Source organism: Protopterus annectens, chromosome 8.part1 (assembly GCF_019279795.1).
Source record: "Protopterus annectens isolate FY-2018-M chromosome 8.part1, PAN1.0, whole genome shotgun sequence".
In the NCBI taxonomy this organism is placed as follows: Eukaryota; Metazoa; Chordata; order Ceratodontiformes; family Protopteridae; genus Protopterus; species Protopterus annectens.
In genome coordinates, this window is record NC_056742.1 from 539,966,036 (window position 1) to 539,990,470 (window position 24,435).

General features: G+C 38.7%; 1 protein-coding gene across 2 annotated transcripts in view; it reads right to left on the reverse strand.

Moving 5' to 3' along the window:
- The window catches only part of LOC122810440 (hepatocyte nuclear factor 4-beta-like), a 954,244-nt gene that overhangs the window by 334,624 nt on the left and 595,185 nt on the right, over window positions 1-24,435 (reverse strand). For both annotated transcript variants that reach the window (XM_044082058.1, XM_044082059.1), the window contains exon 4: window positions 16,188-16,303. In XM_044082058.1, the coding sequence (XP_043937993.1) occupies window positions 16,188-16,303 (116 nt within the window). The remainder of the gene's footprint in view (window positions 1-16,187; window positions 16,304-24,435) is intronic.

Here is a 24,435-nt window from a genome sequence, read left to right on the forward strand (position 1 = left end):
ACCTATGCTATTTCTGTCAATAAGATGGACAATCCATTGGCCAGACATGTCGCCAGCAATATGGATCACAAATTTTTGTTCAAGGCTATAGATCAAATTCAGACTAATATGAGAGGGGGCCCATTGAATTTACTCCTAGAAGAACATGAACTAGCATGGCAAATCTGACTAAATGCATTTGTAGCCCCAGGACTGAATGATGCTTGCAATATTGCTTGCTTACTGAAATTAAGAAGCTTGAAACGGTAATCACTTAAGCTTGTGAGTATATTTACATCCACATGTATACCTGTATGAATAATTGCTAGTAGAGTGAATTTTAGGTTGGGTTGTACATTGTTTCTTGATCTTAATGTTTCACTTGTTTAATTAATAATATCTAACCTTGATACATTGTATCTGATGAGACCTTTGGTCTAGTTTTTCGGTAAATTTGCAACTAGTTTATCATGCATCTATGAACAAGGTGTGTTTTTTAGTGAAGTTCCTTTTTTAAAAAAATCTATCAGAGAGAGGTGTGTCTATCATGTGACATGATTAAATTATTTAAATACTGTTCTTTGAAATTTTGTATGTGTTTCTGAAGTTGCTATATTTTGGCAACGAAAAGCGCTTAAAATTAAATGGTTCTTGGTTTTACTTTCATCGGATTCCTGATATATTGGTTGTGTTGGGACGGTGTGCTGCTGACTCGGTTTTGTTATCTTCACCTTCAAATCTGTGCCCACATCCTGTATAAAACTACTCTTAAACTCAAACCAGGCTCTACTTCAGCTGATGACCTTACAAGTGAATACTTTAAAATAGTAGCTGATAACATTGCCTACCCTGTCTCACTCCTTATAGGTCAATCCAAGAATCCCGTGTTCCCCCTCACCAGAAAAAGTTACACATGATCTCTTTCTGCACAAAGGAAAAAATTCAGCAGGCATTAATAACTTTAGACCTATAGCAATCTTATTCCCTCTCTCCAAAGTATTTGAAAAATGCATTCAAAAACAATGGTTAAACAATCTCCTGCAGGAAGAACTCCTATCCTCTACACGACATGGCTTCCATCCTTAGCATAGTACTAACACTGCACTTCGAACCTATATCGATACAGTCAGTAAAGCTAGAGATAATGACAAACTAGTCTCCTCCATATTTCCAGACATGTCTAAAGCCTTCAGCACAATTTTTCACAGCAAATGTCTACTTCAAAAGTCCTCATTAGGTCTCTCTCAAGCCACCCTTCTATGTTTCAAAAGTTACCTATCTAACAGATATCAGTCAGTAAAACTGTACTCTACCCTCTCTTCATACCTTCCAGTCATCACCTGTGTACTGAAAGGCTGTTTCTTTGGTTTGCTTCCCTTTAACATTCTCAACAACACCCTCGACACAGCCACACAACAGGCTTCCTTAATAAAGTATGTAGATGACCCCACACTCATTTGTACTTCTGACAACATGGTACACCTCCAAAAAAATTACTCAGGAAGCTTTAACAATGACTGCAACATGGCTTTGTAATGCAAATCTCAAGCTCAGCCTGAATAAAAAACACAAACTACTACCCCCCCCCCAAATCCCTCTCCTTAAAAAACACAATTTAAAGTCCTCAGTCTTGATAACAATTGAAGTCACTTCTCATAGCAAATTATTAGGGATGATAATGGATGATAATCTTAAATTCGACCTGCATATTCAAACTTGAGTAAGAAAAACTTATCAAAAACTAGGGATACTTTATAGAGCCAAAAAATTTCTCACCGACACAACTAAAGCTACTCTTGCTGCAACTTATCTCCTTTCCACACTTCTTTATGGCACTTCCATATTTACTAACATCACAAAATTTAAAGTTTGAACAATGCTGTAACAAAAACTGTCTTTCAGCTTTTTCCGGTTAGGGGTGACCACAGTGGAACTTTGGTCCACTAATGATTGGCAGTGAATTTTTACGGCACTGAGTTGCCAGCCACGGTGCCCAACCTTCAAAGGCGGCACACCCGCACATGCATGTACCTACCTACATGTCTTTAAATTCACTCGACCGCAACAAAACTGATAAATTTGCAGCAAATACCCCATTTCAGAACCCTCCACTATATAGCAATAAAAAGCCTAAATTGGTTAGAACTACTTCATCAACTAACATAAACACAGCTTCTTACAATCTATAAAATTATCCAGAATCCATCTGCTTGCCCAGCAATAATTAACATTCTATACAGCTAGGTTCCCAGTCAGTCATTATGATTCAATGACCAAAACGCCATCTGTCCACAAACGTATCAGATTTGCTGGGCAATGTATGTACTTGTACCATGTTACTAAGGCCAGGAACTTCTTAGCTGCATCCATCAGGAAAATACCCTCACTCCTACTCCTACAAAATCATTCTGAAAGACTTGCTAGCTAAAAGCTGATTCTATTCTTGCCTGACACCAGGATAAAACATATTCCTAAATCTGGACAAATACCTATTCATACCTTACAGCTCCTTAATGGTCTCACCTTCACTCATTTCCTTACTTCTGTCAGTTTCTCTCCCCTGGCTTTTTCTTTAAATATACCACAAACCTGTTTTTCTCTCACTTTGTATTGCAATTCCTATTTGCATTATACTAACTTTCCTTTAATTTCTCTATCATCTGGCTAACACTTCTGTATTAAATCATTATCATATAACTTGCATCTATTCTTAACGGATGTCTTCATATTGGGTCTAATTTGGTATGTTTTTTCATTTATTTTTAAAGACTGTAAAATTATTGTTCTTAAAATATGTTGTAATCCTTTGGAACTTTTCTCCCTGGGCCTCTGCTGAAAATGGGATCCGATCCAGTTGGACTTTCTTGGTAATCAAATGTCAATACATAATAAATAAATAAATGATCTGTAATATGTACATTTCTTAGTAGCATGAAAAAATGGGCTAACTTAGGATTTTTTTTAATGAAATGTTTATAAAGTTTGCAACTGAAGCTATAACTTCATTATGCTGGGATTACAGCAATTATATATAGAATGTGTACATGTAATCATTTGGCATGGCAGGACATGCAACAATTCTTAAGCCAGAAAGGTAAAGGGCAATAAAAGAACAATTTGGTAATTCTATTAAGTAGAAAGATAGCCTAGGGCAGGTAACCAAACTTGTCAGAATGTATAATATATGAGCAGCTCCTTATGAAGTATGTTAGACTGTTTAATTTATGCAGGACAACATGGCACCAAGGAGTCTTTCAGACCAATCTATAAAGGTTAAGACAGGAACCACATACATGTGTTTCACTTTCATTCATGATTATCAGTGAATTATAGCAGACTCTTAACCCACTGAAGTACCAGCAAGTACTTTAAAGTAGATGCCATTCAGTATATTAAAACTACAGTTCAAATAAGAAAAAAGAAAAGAAAAAAATAGCTTGAAATGCAAAATTATGGATCAAATGAAAAAAGTTTGAAATTATCTTTTAGAAAATGGTTACCTCAGATGGTACAGGCCACACAGCTAAACTTCTAACAGGAACAATACTGCACATATCTCAAAATATTAATTATAATATGGGAATGTGCAGATGACCCATGATGCTTTGCAGTATGTAATATATGGATATAATCTGGGAATGTACAGATTACCCATGATGCTTTGCAGTATGTAATATATGGAGTCATCTTCTTTACATTTTGCTTGGGTTTTTCTATACCTGCATGCTATGAAGATCAGTAGGTTTTGTAGCAGTTTGTTATCAAATTGTTATGTAGTAAAGAAATTATATAATAGATGATGAGGAATAGAAGAATGTAAATTGCTGACTGCTTTCTCTGCTGGATTAAGAACAAAGGAGAATAACCCAGACACAAAGTTTATGCAGTGGGTTTCTTATCCCACCATACAGGTGCAAGTTATGATGTCTTTGAAAATGCATAAAAAATATGGACTGTAACCAACTCATGCCAAATACTTGAACTACACTATTTCACAAATGAAAAGCATATCACTAAGTATTCACCGTTAGTATTCAAATGTCTGGATATATTCCTTAAAATACTGGCCCGAAAAAAGGAGATACAACAGCTATTCAAGCAGGTAGCTATAATTTTAATAACTACACCTCTGTGTTCTCACAATCCTTTCTGCATATATGGATTCATTCTGGAAATGAGGGCATGCTTCCTTGTGCATGCATTCCCATGTGTACATTTACTTATTATTCTAACCTCTCAGCCTGTACTGTAAAGAGAGGGACACAGCCCGCACACCGTGGGGGATGTCCACTTACAGTGTGCACCCTACTGCTGCAGGGGATGTCCACTTACAGTGTGCACCCTACTGCTGTGGGGGATGTCCACTTACAGTGTGCACCCTACTGCTGCGGGGGATGTCCACTTACAGTGTGCACCCTACTGCTGTTCATGCATGAAGATCAGCTATGTGACTATCACTACTGCACTATTCTGAATAGGCACAGTATGTTTATGTACAGGTTTTGTGTCTCTTCATTATTGGGCAGGGCAGTCCAGAATGGGAAAGCAGGAAAACATAAGATAAAGTTACAGTTACATTTTCATATGACATTTGAATAGAAAAAAATGACATCAGTAGATAAAAAAAGATTAGAACTCTGTGTTTATGTGCTGCATGTTCCAAAAACAGGAGATAGAGTTAAGTAAATGTTAAGATTTGTTATTCCAGTCAACATTAGCATATGTGTCTCACCTGCACTCACAAGAGGTAGTTCACCAACTGCTCTTCCTGCAGTTGGCCCTGACCATATAATAGTGGGTCTCAGTGGATTGATAAGATGAAAGAAAACAAACGCAGGAAGGAGAACATTAAATTAAAGGGGTCACACGCTGTACATACATTACTTCATTTCTCCTCCATTAAGAGTGAATATTATTAAACATTTACAAGGCTCAGATTTCCTGAAAAAAATAATTGAAAGCAAAGTACTACTTGGGATCAGCAGATGGTCTTTTGACTCTATCAGACATCCAAACATCATGTTAAGAAGCAGGGACAACGTTTCTTCAATGATCATGATAGAAGAGTACCTGTGAGGTCCTACTGCCTGCTTGATTTTAATATATTTTTTTTCAATTATACCTTCTGGTTCTGTGATTTTAATGCTGAAAAATTATCTCTAGAAAGTGGCTGTGGTAAAATCTTTTTTTTTTTTTTTTGAGTGGGGATGTGGGATTTAAGTCTATTTTTGAAAAACTTCCTCTTGCAGTCTCTAATACCTGCCTTCTGGCAGTAATTCCTCCTTCTTCAACAGCAACAGACTTTAATGTCACCTATATCAGGTCATTCAACAGACATCCCTCACTGGGCCACATTTATCTCCTTCCCTCACCATTTCACACATCACTGCCACCTATATCAGGTCATTCAACAGACATCCCCCACTGGGCCACATTTATCTCCTTCCCTCACCATTTCCCACAAACTTTTCCAAAACTCCAGTTTCATCCACATTGCATGCTCTTTGTCCACTGATCTCTCATATTTTCCATCACCTCCTTAGCTCTCCTAATTCCCAAACTATCCACATCTCAGCGCCAGCTACCTGTTATTAGGGTCCCTTCACTCCCTCCTAACATTTCTTTATCTTCATCTCTTTCCATTTTCCCCTACTTCCTTTACCATTGAACCTCTGCTTTATTTTCTTTACTATCCACCTATGGATTAATTGACTACCTGTAAAGGCCTGAGTATAGGTTTGCCCATGAAACAGACCAAAGGTCTAGCTGTATTACTCCAGATAACAAACAAACAAACATAAATAAATAACCCCAAATGTACAATCAGTAGAGTACAAACTTATCATGTCACAACAGCTACCATATATAGGAAGGCATAGTTCATGTCACAACAGCTACCATATATAGGAAGGCATAGTTCAAGTCACAACAGCTACCACATATAGGAAGGTGTTAGAAAAATATGTATTGGTAATATGCATGCTTAGTGCATTCGAGATTTAAAAGGGTTAATACATTTATTCTATTCACACTACATGAATCTGCACAAGCTATTAGAAACATTCCAATCCTGTTATGTCATGAAAATATGCGCAGCTATGATCTGCTTATGCTTTGGAAATTAACAGGAAAGCATTTGATTTTTGCTAATGTCATGAAAACAATAATAATAATTGTTTCATTTCTCCTAGTGTCATGAGACTTAACAAAGAGTTATTGATTTTCTGCTTATGCCATGAGAAAGTACACAGCTGCTGAAGCTACTGATAATGAAAACAAAGGCTGCTTGAAAGTATAAACCGTAGTCAGCATTACTTGTACCTAAGCTAGAAATGTACCTTGAATCTAGGTAAAATGTAACACATATATATTAGAACTGCACAACTGAAGAATAGAAAGTTGGTAGTGGGCTAAAAATAAGGCCAGGTTGTTTTTCTCAAATGTTTTTGTAAATCAACAATAATCCAGTCATGCCAGCAGGAAATCCAAGTAACATTTTCTATGTAACACATAGTGAGTTTTAAATCTGAACATGTCAGCAGGAAATCTAAGTAACATTTTCTGTAGAGTAATACAGAAAGCTGTGTCTAACTACGTCAACAATAGAAAAGTAACATTTCATAGAATTGTATAAAAGTAGTATACTGCTCACTAGTAAATCGGACAAATCCTGTATCTGCATGCTTTGTCTCCTTGCTGCAAGTAATAAAGGGTGCCATACTTGAACCTTACGTGAATTGGTCTTTGAAGTTTTTTCCTTTGACAGATTGGTCCTTCAGACCAGTACCCTCTCTTCACCTCGGATCAGACGGGCCAGGTGGTTGCAACCGTACGGGGCAGAAACCAAATCAGTTCTTCTTATTTGAAAAGCCCTCCGACTGAATTGTCGTACAAAAGAGGCCAGACACTTTCTGCTCTGCGACTGAAGGACGGGTCTCCGAATTGGTGATCAAACCATTCACATAGGCTCAGGTAAGGTGAATCTACTTTTTTCTGTTTTCTGTTTTAGATCAGGGACTAGAGTTGTATTGTTTTTGTCAAGACTGTATTTTACAAGTCAGGGGCAGAAAAGATTACTGTCTTGTCATAGATCAGGAGAAACAGAATAGGTAGGCAGTCATTCTGAAGAGACTATAAAAAAATCCATGGTACCACGTTAAAAATAAGAGAAGTTACGTAACGATCAAAAGAGTAGAACAAAATGGGTAATAATTGCACAAAAAGACCCCAAAATCCGCTGTTAACCAAAGATGCAAAATACAAGCAGTCGCAGCGTGCTGACAACATTAAATATTATTCAAAATGGGTTAATAAATATGAATTAGACGGAAAATTAGAAAAATCCTCGCTTATCAAACTTGTCAAACAGCTCAAAACCGATTCCAAAGGTCGGGTAAAAAAGCAACGCAAATTAGGAATTCCTCAGGCACACAGGTGGACTGAGGAAGTAAACCGTAGGGAACAAAAGAACAACAATTCAAAAACAGTGTTTTTAGATAAGGACGACAATAACTTAGTGATAGCATCGGCCCCTCCACCTCCCTTACCAGAATATGAAGCAAGTGAACAGGTTAGTCCACCCCCACGATATCCTGTTGTCACTGAGCATAGAGACATTGTAAAAGTAAAACCATTTATTAGAGATCCCATCGGGACCAGGTCTCGAACACAGGCAGGTAACTCAAATGAAGGCATTGAGTTATATCAAATGGTTAAGAATTCACGATCTATGAGTGAAGAAGAAATATGCCCACTTATAGAAGTACCTAATCCTCAGGCAGGACAAGATGGTCAGGACCCAACTATTTTAGTGTATAGACCCTGGACTCCGGAAGATATCCGGAAAGCCACTGAGGGAATTCCCCATCCAAAAGTGAATTTTAGAAAGTTCTCAGAAGATTTACAAGGAATGAGGCTGAGTTATAACTTATACGGAGAAGAGGTAGAAAAAGTAGTTAGACAAATTGTGGGACCAGATTGGCACATGATTAGTGGCAACTGGAATCCCCGTGACGCTGCACACAGGCCCCTCCCACATAGCAGCGCAGAACTAGACAACAGAGTAAAAGGTCTCACAGACCGCATCTCTGAAAAATGGAAGCCTAGGGCAGACTGGACTTGCATTAATCAATGCATCCAACAAGAAGGTGAAACAATTGACCGGTATTATGCCAGATTATTAGAATGTTTTAATAACCACTGTGGAATGCAGGTTCCTGAAGATCAAACACAAGATTCTCCATATAAACAGCAGTTAAAGAATGCATTCTTAAAAGGCAGTATTGCACCCATAAGCAGTTTTATTACAAAACATATGGTAGACCATCGTACACGCAGGTTACAATCATTACTTGAATATGCTAGGCATGCCGAAAGGCATTTTAATAGCAAAAAGAAAAAGAAAGCTCAAGTATTTTCTGTAGAAGATGGAGCAGAAGTTTATGTAGTACAGTCCGGGAAAAAGGGCAAGAAAAATGCACAGGGAAACAATCTGATCAACGATCAGAAGACTTTGAAGGGCGAAAGAAAAGGGGTGAATGTTTCAAATGCGGTAAAAAGGGACACTTGGCAAAGGATTGCAGGAAAAATAAGAAGGCAACCACGGAAGACAAGGAGGGTGAGGACTGACTATATGGTAGTCAGGAATCACTAGAAGGGGATAGCAGAGAAAGGACAAATGAGAATGTGATAGAGGGAGTAGAGGATGTGACAGAAGAAATAGAGGAAGTGCAAGAAGTTAGTGACAGTGAAGAAAATGAAATATTAGACCTAGCTTTATTGAGCCTGGAGCTCTATTTAGCAGACATGAAACCAGAAGTTACACTCTTGGTAGAAGGGAGGGAAGTCAAATTCTTGTGTGACTCAGGGGCATCACGAACCCTGATACATCCCTCCAAACTACCAGAAAACACACAGTCACCTGATTACATACTGGTAAAAGCAACTAACAGACAGCTGTATCGGGAGCCCCTCTCCCGTAACATTGCAATAACTAATCCTGTTTCAGGATTGACTCAGAAAAGCAAAATTGTTGTTTCTGCAAAATGCCCAGTAAACCTCTTGGGCAGAGACCTTATGCAGCTATTTGGTATAGCAGTAGTCCCAACCATGCAGGGTATGGAAGCACAGCGACAAATTGATACCTTTGCAGTGCAATCAGAGGGTGAAATGTTTTATTGGTACAGCCAGGACTTGGTTACTACTGATCCAGGGACTGTGACCGAAGAATTAATGAATGTAGCCATCAGCAAGTTCCCTTCCCATGACATTGATAGGCAACACTTGTTGCACCGTACCCTGTATTATTGTAACACACCAGGACCTGATAAGGAATATGAGCAAGAATTGTTTAAAAATCATGCAAACAGATTGATATTACGTAATCTGTACTGGGATACAGAAGGGAACAGTGTAGCCAGCTGTTCATTGCCCCAGGAGTTCTTTACACTTTATAAATCTAATAGATTACCACATGTTAGCTTAACCAAGAACAAAAACATAGAATGGGCAGACCTAGGAGAAAAAGTCACGAAATGGGAGAAACAGACAGAATTAGAACTGTCAGAACAGGGAATACAAATGCAGAAGTTGAATTGGATAACTCACACCCACCCAGCCGTGCACTTGCAGTCTAGCAAGGACAGCTGATTAGCACTCCTATTGAAGGAGGAAGAGAATGCCTTACAGAATATACCAGAAACTCTCCGGTCAACAGGAAAGCCAGATGTAGGACTTATTCGTACAGTGTGACCAGTTACTATCACGCCAAAGTCAGCATTTAGACCACAGAAAAGTCAGTATCCCTTAAGAAAAGATGCAGAGGTAGGAATCAAACCTATTATCGCAGCTTTACTTAAGGAAGGGGAGCTGGTGGAATCTCCCAATTCACCATGTAATACACCCTTATTTCCTGTTAAAAAAGCAAATGGAGAATGGCGTATGGTCCAAGATTTACAAGCTGTAAATGGTGAAGTAATACCAAGGGCACCTACGGTGCCAGACCCACACACCCTGTTGAATGATTTAAAACCTCAACAGAAGTATTTTTCTGTGGTAGACATTAGCAATGTATTCTTTTCGATACCGATACACCCTGACAGCCAGTATTGGTTTGCATTCACATTTCAGGGGAAAAGGTATACATATACGCGACTACCACAGGGATATTGTGAAAGTCCAACAATATTCTCACAAGAAATGGCAAGCAACTTGGTGGGATTTACCCCACCAAGAGGCAGTCAGATTTTACTTTATGTTGATGACATCTTGCTGGCGGCCCCCACCCAGCAAGATTGTAAAAAAGATACCATAGCGCTATTATGATTTTTAGCCACTGAAGGACATAAGGTAAACAAAAATAAACTGCAGCTTTGGAAAAAACAAGTCAAATACCTAGGATATGTGATATCCAAGGAAGGTAGAACATTAGATGAGGACAGAAAAGTGGCAATTTTGCAAGCACCAAAACCCACTACAAAGAAGGAAATGATGTCCTTCCTGGGTACAACAAATTTTTGCCGGAGTTGGATTCCAAACTATGCCTTGGAATCTGCACCTCTGACTGACCTGATATATAAAAAGCCTATGGCAGCACAGGATTTGTTACAATGGACACCAGAGGCAGAATCTGCTTTCTGCAAAATGAAACAGTTAATAGTGTCCTCATTAGATCTAGGATTACCAAACTACCATAAACGTTTTTTCCAAACTGTAGATTGTAAGCAAGGTTATATGACATCAGTATTAACACAACAGCGTGGGGACAAGCAATGCCCCATTGCTTACTATTCATCACAACTAGACCCAGTGGCGCGGTCCTTACCCCACTGTGTACAAGCAGTAGTTGCAGCTGCAATGGCAGTACAGGCTTCGGCCTCAGTAGTTTTATTCCACCCTCTCACTTTAAGAGTGCCTCATGCAGTTGCGATTATTTTACTGCAAGAGAAGGTAGCATATCTTTCCCCTGCTAGGCATCTTTCCTGTATGACTATATTGTTGAGCCAACCTCACATGACAATTGAACGATGCATGACTTTGAACCCTTCTACCTTGCTCCCAACCCCTGCAGACGGCACACCACACCGCTGCCTGCAGGTGATTGAGCAAAAGACACTACCTAGAAAAGATCTTACGGATGTCACCTTGGATGATGCCGAGGTGACATACTATGTGGATGGTTCGTGCACAAGGGGTTCTGCAGGACAGAACCTAGTAGGGTATGCAGTAGTTTCTGACACTGAGATTATAGAAGCAAAACCTTTACCACACAACTTATCTGCACAGGCAGCAGAATTGATTGCCTTGACATGGGCATGTACCTTAGCAAAGGGTAAAAGTGTAAACATTTTTACTGACAGCCAGTACGCTTTTTCCTACTGTACATGTTTTTGCGCAACAGTGGAAAAACTGAGGAATGATAACATCTACTGGCAAACCTATCAATCATGCACAGTTTATTTTAGATCTTTTAGAATCTATTCAGTTACCTCAGAAAGTAGCTATTTGTAAATGCACAGCTCACGCCAAGCAACAAGATAGGATTTCAAAAGGTAATGCGAGAGCTGATACAGCTGCAAAACAAGCAGCTTCAGAAGTATTTCTTTTAAATGAGGAACTACAACCCTCTGAGATTTTAGACTTAGAAATGTTAAAAACAATGCAGACACTCACTACGCAAGCTGAAAAACAAAGATGGGTAAATGAGGAGCAATTCTCGAAAAGGGGCTGTACATCTCTAAAGAAGGGAAACCGATACTACCATCTAATTTGTTTAGATATGCAGCTTTGTTGAGCCATGGGCAATACCATGTCTCAACAGGGGGGATGGTACAGCTGGTGAACCAAGTGTTCACAACGTACGGATTTACAAACTACTCTAAAAAATTTTGTTTGATGTGCCAAATTTGTAACAAACATCATGCACAAGGGGCGTTAAAGCCCAAGCAAGGGAGTTTCCCTACACCACCATATCCGTTTCACACTATCTGTATGGATTTCATAGAATTGAACAAATGTGAAAATAAGAAGTATTGTCTTGTTATTGTAGATATGTTTTCCAGATGGGTGGAAGCCTTTCCAACCAAAAATCCAGATGCAACTACGGTGGCAAAAGTTCTTGTCAAAGAAATCATCCCTAGATTTGGCATTCCAGAAAGGATCTACAGTGACAATGGTACACACTTTGTAAACCAAACCATACAGCAGTTAAGTAAGCATTTTGGTATTTCTTTAAAAAATCATTGTGCATACCATCCACAATCTGCAGGGCTAGTTGAGAGGCATAATGGAATATTAAAGAATAAATTAGGAAAATTAATAGCTGAGACAGGAAAGAATTGGCTGTATTGTTTGCCCCTGGCACTGTTGAGCATGAAAACTGTTTTGACTGCAAAAGGATTGACTCCTTTCGAAAAACTGTTTGGAAGGGCTTATTATACACCCCAGTGGAAACTTCTCATGCCCACAGACCAGGAAGCTGACTATACACTAGCTGAATATATGAGAAATTTGTTGAATTCTAAACATCTGTTGCAGTCAAATTCTGTTTCAGATAAAGAACAAACCGAAACATCGGAAGTGGCAGTGATCCCAGGGGACTGGGTTTGGGTGAAAAATATAAAGAAGAAAAACTGGACATCACCAAGGTGGGAAGGTCCATCCCAGGAGCTTCTTTCAACACCCACTGCAGTCAAAATTGCAGAGCGAGCCTCGTCGATCCACCTGACACACTGTAAACTAGTTAAGAACTTTGAACTGGACAAAAATCTTACCTCTCCATCAGGGCCCTCAGCACAAAGTCTGGCTACAAAGGGGGGTCAGATCAATAGGACTGATCCGTCTCAACCCCACTGAAGAAACCATTGGGGCTGAAGGTCCTATTAGGGCAGAGAGTAAGATCACATGTCTAAAGCAAAAATTATAGAATCCAGAAAAATCCAAATAAAACTACTCGGGAGAGTCGGAGAATACAGGAATGCAGAACAACCATTTCCTCAGAAGTGTTGCATAATCATCCTGTTGACTGTACTAGTGACAATAATCTTTTTGCTGTGGCCATTCCTTTTCCCAGCCACACAAACTGAACTGAATAAACGTGGAGAGTTGCACGTAGAGTGGCACCCAAACTTCAACACTTACCAGGCAATCAAATATGTGTATGCTGAGACCTTCAATGTTTCGAATTGCTGGATTTACACAGCTTTGCCAACAGCATATGGGGGGGTTATTGTTAACTTCAGTCCCCCTAGAAGCCAACAAGACCTGGGAAAATTTAGTCTATGATACATCAGATGTTACACCACAAGATAAAGTAGCATTGCACTTGTCTGTTCGACAGAAGGGGACTGTGTGTTTTTACAAAAATGATACAGTTCAGGTGGGTTGGAGCAATTGCAATGTGACTGTTCCCTATAGATGCTACAATAAAACTGATAACACAGGTTCCTATTGCAACACAAGCTATGATTCATTTTTTGAACTGATGCGTAGGACAACTGCTGAAGTAAGACATAATGCTGACCTCTATAAACAACTGATTATAGTTGACAAAAAAATGTTTCATCCAGAGCCAGGACATACTAAAGTTACTACCAAAGTAGAAGACTGTTATTTTATATGTGGTAGGAAAGCATACAAGTAGTTACCTGAGAATTGGTCCGACAGTTGTTATTTGGGGTACCTGGTTCCGGCCATATGACACACGGCAGTTTTGCCTCAGGGGAAAATTCGAAATGTTCGACGAGAACTCAAGAAGCCTGTCAATCCAGTGGGGCAGATCAATGTGGGCTGGAAAAACCATCATGCTGTGAGCCTAGGGAAAAATGGATTGTCGCATATGGACTTGTGTGATACCATCATCTCGTGGGCAGGTGTATTGCCAGCATATGGAGCAACAAAATTGATCTGGGAACTGAGAAAACTGTCTAAACTTCTCGAAATGATGGGCAATGCAACCTTTTCCACTCTAGAATTGGTGACTGATGAACTGACTGCCATGAGAACTGTAGTGCTTCAAAACTGCATGGCTCTTGACTTCACCCTAGCAGCGAGAGGAGGTACTTGCACTTTAATCCAGGAGGAGTGCTGTTCGTATATTCCTGACCACAAACATGAGATAGACAATCACCTTGAGGTAATGCAGCAAGTGTTGGCTATGACCAAACCAGGACCAAATCCATTGACGGACATTTTCCAGAGATTGTTTGGGGGGTGGGGCAGTATCCTGATGAACATTCTGATTGCCATCTGTGTAGGAATGATTCTACTGGTGGTATGTGTTTGCTGCTGCATCCCCTGCATGAAAAGACTGATTAAAGACTTTATAGACATGTCAGTTTCAGAAACCTTATACCAAGGTGCTGAACTTGAAGAATTGTTGAAAAATTGAAAATGCTTTCATAAGTTTAAACTGAATGACTCTCTTAACTGCAAATCCTGAGTAGGAAGAGGTTAGGGGAAGAAAAACTGTTTATGCTTATTTTGAAAGTAGAATAAAAGTATTAAAAGGGGGGAAATGTTAGAAAAACATGTATTAGTAATATGCATGCTTAATGCATTTGAGGTTTAAAAGGGTTAATGCATTTATTCTGTTCACACTGCATGAATCTGCATAAGCTACTAGAAACATTCCAATCTTGTTATGTCATGAAAATATGTGCAGCTATGATCTGCTTATGCTTTGGAAATTAACAGGAAAGCATTTGATTTCTGCTAATGCCATGGAAATAATAATAATAAGTGTTTAATTTCTATTAATGTCATGAGACTTAACAAAGAGTTATTGATTTTCTGCTTATGCCATGAGAAAGTACACAGCTGCTGAAGCTATTGATAATGAAAACAAAGGCTGCTTGAAAGTATAAACCATAGTCAGCATTACTTGTACCTAAGCTAGAAATGTCCCTTGAATCTAGGTAAAATTAACACATATATTAGAACTGCACAACTGAAGAATAGAAAGATTGTAGTGGGCTAAAAATAAGCCCCAAAGCCAGGTTGTTTTTCTCAAATGTTTTTGTAAATCAACAATAATCCAGTCATGTCAGCAGGAAATCCAAGTAACATTTTCTATGTAACACATAGTGAGTTTTAAATCTGAACATGTCAGCAGGAAATCTAAGTAACATTTTCTGTAGAGTAAATACAGAAAGCTGTGTCTAACTACGTCAACCATAGAAAAGTAACATTTCATAGAACTGTATAAAAGTAACATACTGCTCACTAGTAATTCAGACAAATCCTGTATCTGCATGTTTTGTCTCCTTGCTGCAAGTAATAAAGGGTGCCATACCTGAACCTTACGTGAATTGGTCTTTGAAGTTTTTTTCCTTTGACAGAAGGCGTAGTTCATGTCACAACAGCTACCACATATAGGAGGCATAGTTCATGTCACAACAGCTACCATATATAGGAAGGCATAGTTCATGTCACAACAGCTACCACATATAGGAAGGCATAGTTCATGTCACAACAGCTACCACATATAGGAGGGCGTACTTCATGTCACAACATTTACCACATAATGGAAGGCATAGTTCATGTCACAACAGCTACCACATATAGGAAGGCATAGTTCATGTCATAACAGCTACCACATATAGGAAGGCGTAGTTCATGTCACAACAGCTACCACATATAGGAAGACGTAGTTCATGTCACAACAGTTGCCACATATAGGAAGGCGTAGTTCAGGAGTAGCTCATGTCACAACAGCTACCACATATAGGAAGGCTTAGTTCATGTCACAACAGCTACCACATATAGGAAGGCTTAGTTCATGTCACAACAGCTACCACATATAGGAAGGCTTAGTTCATGTCACAACAGCTACCACATATATGAAGGTGTAGTTCATGTCACAACAGCTACCACATATAGGAAGGAGTAGTATTTTGTAGTATTTTGATTCCTAGCAATTTCTAGTCCTTCTCAACATAAATAACCTAGTTTGTTTTTATTCTATTTTAAAAACATTGAAACAGACACCTTCTTAAAAACAAAACATATTTCTGAAACACCCTACACATTTTTCATCAAGATTGTGTAACAATATGTTTAGTTCTGAAATGCACTTCTTAGTTTTCAATAAACATTTTATCCACACACTACACAAAAAAAGAAGTGAAAATGCTAACCAAATTATTAAATCCCCATTAAGACAGAATAATTTTAAGTAAAAGTGAATTCAGTTCCCAGTGCTTTGTACATACCTGTCTCATCACTGTGGCCATGTTCTCAGCTTGGAGCAGAACAGTGATTGATAGAGAGCCAGAGCTTTCATAACTGCTTCGTCGGTTACTGATTCTGTCTCTTTCATTCTGTACAGCTTAAAGACAAGAAGAAATACAAGTACTGTCCCTCAATGCACAAACATAGAATAATGTCAATGCTGCATTGTAATCAGTTCTTTATATTTTAGAAAGTGGGTCACTATGCAGTGATTCAATCAATTTCCATCTATAGCTGTATCTTTATCGAAGGGTGGATTTTAGAAAGTCACTGGTTCATCACACTGTAACTCAACGAAGAAAACTAGAAAAAAAAATCCAACCAATTCAACAAATGCTGATGGACTTGCCACCCTCCTCACAAGAGCAATTAGTGCTCATTTCTAATTATCAGCAGGTTGAGTTTCAATGTTTTTTGTTTTTTTAAGTTGCTGTCCAAGAAACTAACAAATCGACAAAGGTACACTGTGTTATGTACTACCATCAACAAATGTTATCTGACATCCATACATCAACCATCACATCACAACCCATTGAGTATTGATACACACTCTGACATTCGTACATCAATCATCACATCACAACCCACTGAGTGCTAATATGCACTCTGACATCCATACATCAATCATTGCATCACAAGAACATGAAAATACTAAATATCTATTTACAATAAACACCAGGGTTTCAATCACAGGAAATATTAAAAGTAACACACTCTGAGAGGTTCACACAGTTACAGAAAAACAATACTTAACTAATCTCCCTATAAGGCAAGATGATGCAGGTGAGTGAGTGGTCCTTTTTGCCAGGTTTCAAAAAAAGACTGCCCTGACACTTGTGTCCCATCTAGTATTAAAACACCATTTTAGTGCTGGATTACAGAATGACATCGTATATATCTCGTCACCTGACTTCTGATTCACGCGCCTAGAAACTGAGCCAGAATCTTGCACATATGTGTTACCATACATACAAATAGAGGTTTGCTGAGATGTGTTATACCATCTGGAAGCTATAAAACCATTTCAAAAATGTCCACCCTTCCAGGGTAGCAATTAGTTCACCCCTAAAGACAATACAGTAGGATTCCTAGTCTTGGTTTCACAGATATTTTGCCTCTGGTTGAAATCAGAACTGTACGATACAATCTTTATGGCCTAAACCAGGTAATTTAATTTCAGACTATTTTTCAAAGTTATCTGGACTGAGATTAACCTCTGCTCTTCCAGTATCATCTGTTACAATATATTAATTTCAACAGTTACAATACAGTCTGACATACAGGTGTATTTCTTTTCTGTCCAGCAGGACTCACTGTTAGTACATTTTTAACACAAGCAACTTTACAAATACATTTTCAGCACAAGCACCTGTACAAATCAGTTTGACATGCAAATGGCATATAATTCTTTACAAAACTCCAGCTAGCTATGCTGGCATATGTTACACATCCACTGCCCTACTTCTCCTGGCATAGCTGGCACTACCTCACATCATCAGAATGTGTATACATCTGTGTGTGAAATTTGACATGTGATATTGTACCATTACTTGCAGAGATATTCAGCCTAAATTCTGTAGAACATAACAGTGACAAATGCAAGCAGGTTGACAAGAAGGAAATCTTGCTTTTCTACACTATGTAATGTTGAGTTTGCTTGCAGCTTTTTTTTGGTTAGGTTACACATAGCAACTATACCATACTGCAATTTAGGTATTAATTAAGGATAAGTTTTCCCCCATTTTTATACATGGGGTTGGGGTATCCTGTCAGCTGTTGCCATCTCTTTTGATTCAAGTCCACTCTCCTACCTTCTTTATGAGTGTTGAAGAAGGTAGGATAGTGGCAATGAATTAAGAGAGATAGCGACAGGTGACAGGACACCCCGACCCCATATAGAAAAACAGGAAAAAAGGGGGTTGATGATGATGATGAGCAAAAATGCACTTTGTTTGTAGACGTAAGTAGAGATTAATGAAAAAAGGGTCCCTAGTTTTCCTTGCACTTCTGTTGCTAGTATGGAGTCCATATAACCTTAAAAGTATTGCTTTGTGTCAGTATTGGTACCTGTTTTCCACTATGTTATCGTTTGATTGGCCCAGATTAAACTAGCAGGCTGATTTTGGCAAGCATCTCCTAATTTTTGTTAAATTGGTTAACAGTAGGGTGACCACCTTTTCAGATGCCCAAAATGTGACATTTTTATGGAATCATGACATTTTGCAGGACAAACTATACCTGCAACCAGTTCAGAGGACTGGAGTTCACTTTTTTCATAATAAAAGCTCTTTCCAGTAGAATCTGAGTCATTTATGATGTAAGAGAAAATGTTTAGTTGTTTTGGATACAAAATAATTGCTTTATTCAGTTATGAATGGAAATCTGGCAAATATTTTTTGTACTAAAATCCCAGGATATTTGTAATTTTTCATGTTTTTTTTTTTTCACAAGGCAATAACTGCCCAAATAGGGGCTGTCCTCTGTAAAGAGGAACAGGTGGTACTATTTCCAAAATGCAATGATTTTAATTGCATTCTTATTTATAACATATTTAATTTTCTTGAAGTAGATATGAGGTAGTTGACTCCATCTTGTAATTCGCTTATATCTGTAGTGACATCTTCTGACTTGTACAGAAACGTGGACTCACTAGAGTATTGTTTGCCACTTGTGTGCCAATATTTAAGATAAATAAACTAATATAAAACAATAGTGGCCCTTGCACTGAATTCTGAAACTAAAACACTCATTTTGTAGCTTAACATATAAACACAGGGTACAAACACATTGTCCTATACGGATCACCTTACATCCCTATGCTTAGTCCACAGACTACTGAGAGGCGATCAATGCCTGGCATACAAAGCATCCTGAGATCCAGCTCTGATGGACCCTTTGCACATTTGCAAAATGAACAGCATCAGAACCACTAGACTCAAGAATGTAAATTTTGCTCGGTACATAATAAGTAAGACATGTTGATGAGACAGCTACGCGTTTCAGAGGGTCCCCATGCTCTGGAACAGGCTTCCCTTCCATGTGAAGCAGAGTCCATCCCTAATGCTATTTAAGCATAACCTTGACCAATGGATGGGAAACTGGAAATTAACACTGGGTCTGCCCCCATGTCTCTGATAGACAATGGCAGATGATAATGCCCAAACTTACATACCATCTGCCTACATAACCTAGAAACTTCCTAACTGACATACTAAATTATGATAAATGTCCATGATTACACTGGGACACAATTGGGTCAGTTTACACAGCTAGGCTTATACAGGCCCTGGTGGTCTTTAGCCTATTATATACTTATAAAACTATGAAAGTATAAAGTTACAGACTATTGCTAGGCAGCTACCTTTGTCTTATTGGCAAGCTACCTAATAAAGCAATGCTGTGCAGGCTGGTTGCTCCTAAGTCCTTTAGCCTGCACAGGAGTAGGGAGTTGCTTGTTGCAAAAAAAAAAGAAACCAAGAAAAATGGCTGTAGTCACCTAATCCACACTAAGTTAACTAATCTATGAATGCTTTTCCAGTGCAGAAAAGATGATAGTCAATTGTCGGTAAATGAAGGCATTTCTGTACATAGGTATTATTTGGCGACACTCCCACACGTGTTTTTTTTTTTTTTTAGCTTAATCCCTCTTGCCGACCATTGCCGACCATTGAGCCAGTCACTGCCAGTCACCTAATGGACATATTCCCTGGTGTGAAAGTCATACAACATGTTTCCTCTCTGGGAGAGAGTCTAATAAACCAAGAATGGGATTCATTGTCAACTTGTTGAGGGGGATCAAATTTGTGTTGATAAGTTGTTGAAGCTTGACTGTCCCCTGCACATGCCTGTAGCATCAACAGTGCTGGCATGCAGTGGCAGAGCCATGGCTAGTTTAATTGTCACCCTTGGGCAGTTTCCAGACTGGAAACCTCTCAACTGAAAGATGAACACAATAAAAAAAGTCCTTTCTCAAGCTGAACTGCTGAATTGCAGCTAGAACCTTCTACTACTAAACACATTTAGTTCGGTAGTCACATTATCAGTTGTAGCTGCTTAAATGAACAAATACACTGAACTTGTACCCAATCTGCATCTCTCCTGAGTTGCTGTTCATGTCCCCTCTAATAGCTCACACCTGGGGCAGATGCCCACTTTACCCAGCCCTAGCTATGCTACTGGTCAGAGTACCTGCATAGTATACATTTATGTCTCCACATGATATAATGAATTGACCTTGAACACCCCCCCCTTAGACAGCAGCTCCCACATGTGATTCTCTGTCCTGACCAGTGATTTTAACACCACATTGTTATAGGCTGCTACAAATAAGTAATGTTAGTGATTTCACAATATATATATATTTATTTATTTATATTTATTTGTTTGTCTTTGTTTACCAGGAATGTCCGACTGGATAATACCCTTTTTCAGAGGAGGCTTGGGGAGAAAAATTCCATTTGCTTACATTGAATTATACTATATTCCAGTTAAACACAGAATTTTACATGTATACACAAATACTAGTTACATTTATATATTCTAAGAGTTTACAGAGGTGGGAGTTACTAAAGGGAAAGCCCACATGCAGCTTAGTGGATTGTACAGGTAGCAGTTATGTATAAAAATTGTTTTGTCAATTTAATGAGAGGTTGAGTGTGTTCTGTGTAATGAGAATATTTGGAGAGTATTGTATGGTGAACACAAAGTCTTAACCTTGTGATGAGTATGTGAAGGACCAGGACTGGTTAAGATGTTATTTAAGCAGTGGTTTAAAACTACTGAGTTTGTTGGAGAGTTTTATTTATGTGGGGATACTATTCCAGAGTTTAGCAATGAGATGGGAGTAGAGCAAGTCTCCTGCAACATTATTGGACTTATTTGTAAGTAATAAGAATTTGTTACTAGAGCGGTGGTCCCTTGCTGGACAGTAGGGTAGTAATAAGTTTGCAGTGTAGGACATTTTTCTGGATATATGGATATATACTTCCAGTCTTCTTAAGTAAGCTGTTGGAAGGTCACCAAAAGGAAACGAGAAATGGTCTTCGTTATAACTAGCGAGTTACTTGAATTTTCAAATTCAAAAAGAATGTAAGTGTTAATAATACACTGCGCTACAGGGATATTACTCCTTGGTTTGATCTCTTGGGTATGTGTTATTTAACAGAAGTAGTTTGACAATATGTTAGCATTATTCCAAGGCAAAGCGTTGTTGCCTCACAGTAAGACGTCCCGTTCGATTCTCAGCTAGAGCGACATCTGTGTGGAGACATGCGTGAATGGGTGTACCTTCATTGAAGGTTGTGTGTCAGAGCTGGCAACTCGGCACGTAAAAATCTACTGCCAATCATTAGCGGACCGGAGTTCTGCTGTGGCGACCCCATAACCGGGAAAAAGCCGAAAGACGATTCTGAGGCAAATTAATTCTGAGTGGTTTTCCTTGTGGTCATTATATCCTCTACTACTTTGTTAATTGTATTCCAAAAGCTTCAAAATCTTACAAGGTTATTGATTTTTTTCTTGCAGATCAGTACAGATTTTTTTTTTTTTTTGAAGACTGAGTAACGATACTAATATGCCTCCCAACCTCTTACTGCAAGAAATCTGGGCAAAGCCTGACAAAATGGGGAGGGGGTCAAAGACCCAAAAATAGGTACATATTTTAAATCTTATTCTTATAAACTTGGAAGTTGCTAGAGTAACAAGTTTGTGTTAACATACATTTTCTGAAGGATTTGAAGTCTGAAACTCTAATGTATGTCATTTAGTGACTTCATTCCTGAGATCATTCCAGTGATTTGCCAGAAAACCACACATTTTATGCGAAACAGACCAAAAATATGAGCCAAAAATATAGACAAGCTGTGAAAGCCTGGACAGTTGAGAGCTATGGATACTAATTTAAAAGTGGTGGCTATATTATTTAGGAAGTTGATTGAAGTAGGTGCATTATATACCTTCCATGCAGCTTCTCTTCTAGCTATCTGTTTCCTGAATGATGTATTTATCCAGGGAGCAGCTTTATTTCTTATCATGATAAGTATTTTTGTTGCAGATGTGTTAGTATATCCAGAGGTATCATGCTAAAGCAATGTACACCTGAGTCAAAACCCGGTGTGTTGGTAAGGCTGTTCCAGGTCATTATATGTATCTGACCTAACTGTCTCAGTATTATTTTTGAAGGATCCTAGTTCTGAAGGGGTTTGATGCTGATGCTATATGTAGCTACTGTCTGACAGCTAATTAGAGATCGGATCACCCAGGCGAATCATGCAGTTGTACAGCAGCCGCGCAATTAATACAAAAAGATCAAGATGTTACCAGGATCACTTTTACTGTCTTCACTTGTAGTTTACTTTATTAGCTGTGAAAATCAATTATAATGCATTCACTGATTGCATAATTTCCAGGAAGTCACCTAACAGTATAACTTTGACAGAGCAATGACTGCTGAACTAGGTCACTTTATTATGTAAGAAGTCCTTTAATACACACACATTTAATATCTAATAGCTTTTTTGAGCTGGTGTCTGCTGATAATAATAAAACTTTCCTTCCTGATAGATTTGCTGCTCGATTTCAATGGAGCAAAGCACCACTGCACTCCCCAGTGTTGGGGCAAGTCCCTGCACCCCCATACTTATATCAGCCAACTCTACAGCTGCACCAACTTGAATAAAGGAGAAATCTTACAAAACAAGTGAATCATTTCTGGTGCTGACCTAGAAATCACACAGGCAATGATTTCCTATGCGGAACACCTTTCAGCCTTATGCTTTCCTTCTATGGTTCCTGTCTGCTACTGATACTTGAGCTATTTCTCTTTGATCATGTATGAGGAGGGATTTATTTCCTTTATACACAAACTTGGGACCAATACCAACTTCTATTTAAAAACTACATGTTGCCTCTGGATGATTTTCCAATTATTAATTTTTAATTGGGCCAATATCCACAGTAAAATGAAGCACAAAGGAGCCATTTTGGTTTTAAAACTATTTTTCTGCTTTTCTCTTTTAAACCACTTTGTATATTAATAATAGGAACACAAATGGTGACTCTTTTTTCTCTAACATAATGAGAAATACAATCACATCTGATGTTTATCCTTTGTCAAGAAACATTTTTTAAGCACATATGATTGTGCCTCATGTTATTGTCAGAGGTTAGTGTAGGCACCCTAACTGCCTGACCCTTAATTACATTCTTCCTGATGGAACTTGGACAGCTAGTGCTGGCATGCATGTATATACCACCAAAGTAAGTTTCTGTAAATACTGGACCTCCTCCTTCTTAATTGCCACTGTGATCAGAAAATATTTCTGTGTGGCACATCTCATTATTAAGGGTTTTGCATCCAGGAAGAAAGAGGTCATTGTCTCCCTCTACTCTTCCCTCATTAGGCCAGTCATCAAGTATAATGCCCCATTTGTCATGTACTTCACTAGACACCTGCAACAACTGGAGAGGCCACAAAAGTACCTCATGAAGAGGATCCTATGCCTTAAATACTTGTCCTATATGGACAGACTCAAAAAAACTCCAACTATTCTCTGTCTCATATTGCCTACTTAGAGGCGATCTCTGCTTGACTTACAAAGCCATGTCTATCCCAGCTCTGTTAGAAATGCAACATCTAAAGAAATCCATATCCCTCCACACTACACGCACCAGAGACCTCATCCTCATTGCCACAATCAACAGAACAAGCTGGAAGGACAGGTGCATAACCCAGACACTGTCCATACTATGGAATACACTTCCCATACATGTCGAGAGGAGCGCCTCACTGGCCCTCTTCAAGAGAAATCTTGATGAGTGGATGGGAAATAGAAGGTTTACCCCAGGGATCACCCCAGTGGCTCTACTCGACAGACTAAGTTCAGGTGGCACGATGCCAGGGTAAGCCTATGGGCTAGGCTTGTAAAGGCTCCAGGGCCATTAGCCTAATACTCACCTATGAACCTGTGAACCTATGTAAATTACCATCCCCAAGACTAATGCTTTGCTTCAGTCATTCATCTGAAAACTTTAAAAATACAGTGGTAGCATGTTCATGCCATATAAATAATAAATCATCAATAAATCTGCTATGTCATCTAATATGTTCCCAGTAACAAGAATCATAAATGGCATGCTTTTCCCATTTCTTTAAATTAAAACTGACAAAAGTAGGAGCAACTGACTGCTGCCATCCCATTTCCACTCCACTTGATGGTCAAACATTATTAC